The sequence below is a fragment of the Idiotropiscis lumnitzeri genome, chromosome 12 (genome assembly GCF_059441095.1).
Source record: "Idiotropiscis lumnitzeri isolate Australia: NSW breed Sydney's pygmy pipehorse chromosome 12, RoL_Ilum_1.0, whole genome shotgun sequence".
Classification (NCBI taxonomy): Eukaryota; Metazoa; Chordata; class Actinopteri; order Syngnathiformes; family Syngnathidae; genus Idiotropiscis; species Idiotropiscis lumnitzeri.
The window spans coordinates 1,738,605-1,741,104 of record NC_142402.1 but is presented as its reverse complement, the minus strand read 5'-3'; the positions used below and the strand labels follow the sequence as shown (position 1 = coordinate 1,741,104).

The 2,500-nt window shown below is 41.3% G+C and overlaps 1 protein-coding gene across 1 annotated transcript in view; it reads right to left on the bottom strand.

Annotated features, from left to right (window-relative positions):
* Positions 1–2,500, bottom strand: part of tyw3 (tRNA-yW synthesizing protein 3 homolog (S. cerevisiae)) — a 27,181-nt gene that overhangs the window by 19 nt on the left and 24,662 nt on the right. The window contains exons 5-6 of the mRNA XM_088311485.1: positions 2,028–2,161; positions 1–1,936 (exon numbers count right to left, since the gene is read on the bottom strand). The exon at positions 1–1,936 is cut by the window's left edge and continues 19 nt beyond it. Coding sequence (XP_088167611.1) covers positions 1,720–1,936; positions 2,028–2,161 — 351 coding nt within the window. The 3' untranslated portion in view covers positions 1–1,719. The remainder of the gene's footprint in view (positions 1,937–2,027; positions 2,162–2,500) is intronic.

Below are 2,500 nucleotides of genomic sequence, written 5' to 3'. Positions count from 1 at the left end.
ACAATACAACTTTATTTACATAACGCATTTCACAACAGCTGCAGCATACAATTCTTACGATGCCGACACCCAACAACCAAATCAAAACAAAAGTCATGGCCCGGTGTCAAAGGCAAATGCAATCAGAGTTCCATGTGATGCGTGGATATCTGTCGCCACCGAATCATTTTCCATCCATTCTCTGAAAGAATTATTTAGATAATTTGGGTTGATCATATTATCAGGGGTGGCACGGTGGACGACTGGTTAGCACAAAGGTCGTTGGTTCGACCTTCTAGTGTGGCGTTTGCATGTTCTCCCCGTGCCTGTGTGGGTTTTCTCTGGGTACTCCAGATTCCTCCCGCATTCCAAGAACATGCATGGCAGGTTGATTGGACATTCTAAATGACACCTGAGTGTGACTGAGAGCACGGTTGATTGTCTATGTGTGCCCTGCGATTGTCTGGAAACCATTTCAGGGTGTAACCCCGCAACCTTTGTTGGGAGAAGCGGTACAGATAATGATTATTATGGTCAGGGAGTCTTATTTTGAAGGTTTCTGGACCCAATCATATTTCAACAAGAAAAGACTGTCAACTATACTGCCAAAATGACAACTTACTAGTTAAAAAGCTGATAGCTGGTGGGGCCTTGCAAATCCTTTTTGATCATGGCACCAGTGTGCATGACTTTGGGCAATGGCATGTGGGTGACAAATGCAGGTAAATCAAAGTTAATTGTCCATTTTCTTCAAATTTGTTCATTTTAAGTTTGTGCTCATGGCAACAAAAGCACTCAATATTGATCCTCTGCTTGATACATTGCCCAAATCTGCACCAAGCAGCAGCCTCCATCTTTGCATCTCTCTAATTTAATGAGGCATTTTCTTCGTCTGACTCATCAGTGAGGCAATTCTGGCTCAAATAAATATCCCTGTTGGCCCCTATCTTCTTGTCCTTTGTCAGAATTCTATCAACTGCAATATGTAAACAACAACAACCTGGCATATCACCAAATAGCTACTGGTGGTTGTAAGGGAAGTCTCTGCAAACTACCTGAAGTCACACCCATCCCTAAAATGGTGCCTTGCAGTGAAATGAACCGGGGGAATTCCTAGCGTGTTGTTTAGGCAAAGAGAAGAGGAGACATGGTGATGGAAAAAAACAGATATTTATCAAAGTTGGAAAATATTGCTCAGTTTCCCCATCAACGACTTGAAATCGGCCAGCGGCGGTACACTTGAAGTAATTCGCAACCAGTGGGCCATGGCACTAAATTATGCCTTAAGAGATCATTGTGAGATCATGTGAGCCACAGAAAATTATCAAATGTCAATTATTTTTTACCAAAAATGTATTTTCTCATAACTTTTTTTTTAACGTATCTGGTGGCATGGTGGTCGACTGGTGAGCACGATGGCCTCATAGTTCAGAGGTCGCGGGTTTGATTCTGGCTCCGGCCTTCTTGTGTAGAGTTTGCATGTTTTCCATGTGCCTGTGTGGGTTTTCTCCGGGTAATACGGTTTCCTTCCACATTCCAGAGACATGCATGATAGGTTAATGAAACACTCTAAATCCTTGGTGTGATTGTGAGCACGAGTGGATGTTAGTTTCCGTGTGCCCTGGCTCCAGCATGCCCTTGTGAGGAGAAGCGGTACAGATAATGGATGGGTGAAATATGTGCCCTGGGTCAATAAATGTAAAGAAACACTGCTAAAGAACTAAATGTTAAGAAACACTGTTAAAGAACATCATTAAAACATTGAACTAAATGCAGATCTTCATCTATTCCTAATACAGTACTGCCTCCACTCCTATGACAATCATCAGTTGAATATCTTATTTTTGCCTTTGCTCCGACAATTAATTTATTCTTCTTCTGCACAAGTTTCTCTTCTTCGTTTAGGAGTTTTTGTTGCTTGTTTTTCATCACAGTTGTCTGAATGCTTTGGTAAAACCTAGAAAATAGAAGTGATAAGACCTGTGTCAACATTTCCATTCACAAAACAGTACTTCGGCAAAGATAATTATCTTAAACACCTTACTCACCTTTCAATTCGTCTTAAATTCTCTTCCATCTTTTGATTGGCTATCCCAATTAAAAAATCGATGTACTCATGTGAAACCAAGAGCTTGCCTTGTTTACTGAGCGGAACTTCCAGGCTGTGGGTACAGCGAACTGCCTACAGATAGAAAATAAAGAGAATAAACGTGACACATGAGAACTCAGTTAAAACAAGAACAAAACAAACAACAAAAGGAAAATTAATTTGGTTAAGTCACCTCTGTCGCTCAAAATGTGACAATTTTTCTGTATACGAAGCCAAATGTGAGGCAGTTACACGTTCCAGTTATAACCATACACAAAAATTTGTACAAATGAAAATGGGAGTTTGCGTTTTTCCAACTGCTCGCATGAACGTAGGCTCACTTCACTCTCTTTTGGAGCACAGAAAATATCATGCCGCAGCAGGCAGGTGGCAGTGCTGAGCTCAAGTGGCGCAATGCGTAGACAACAAAGC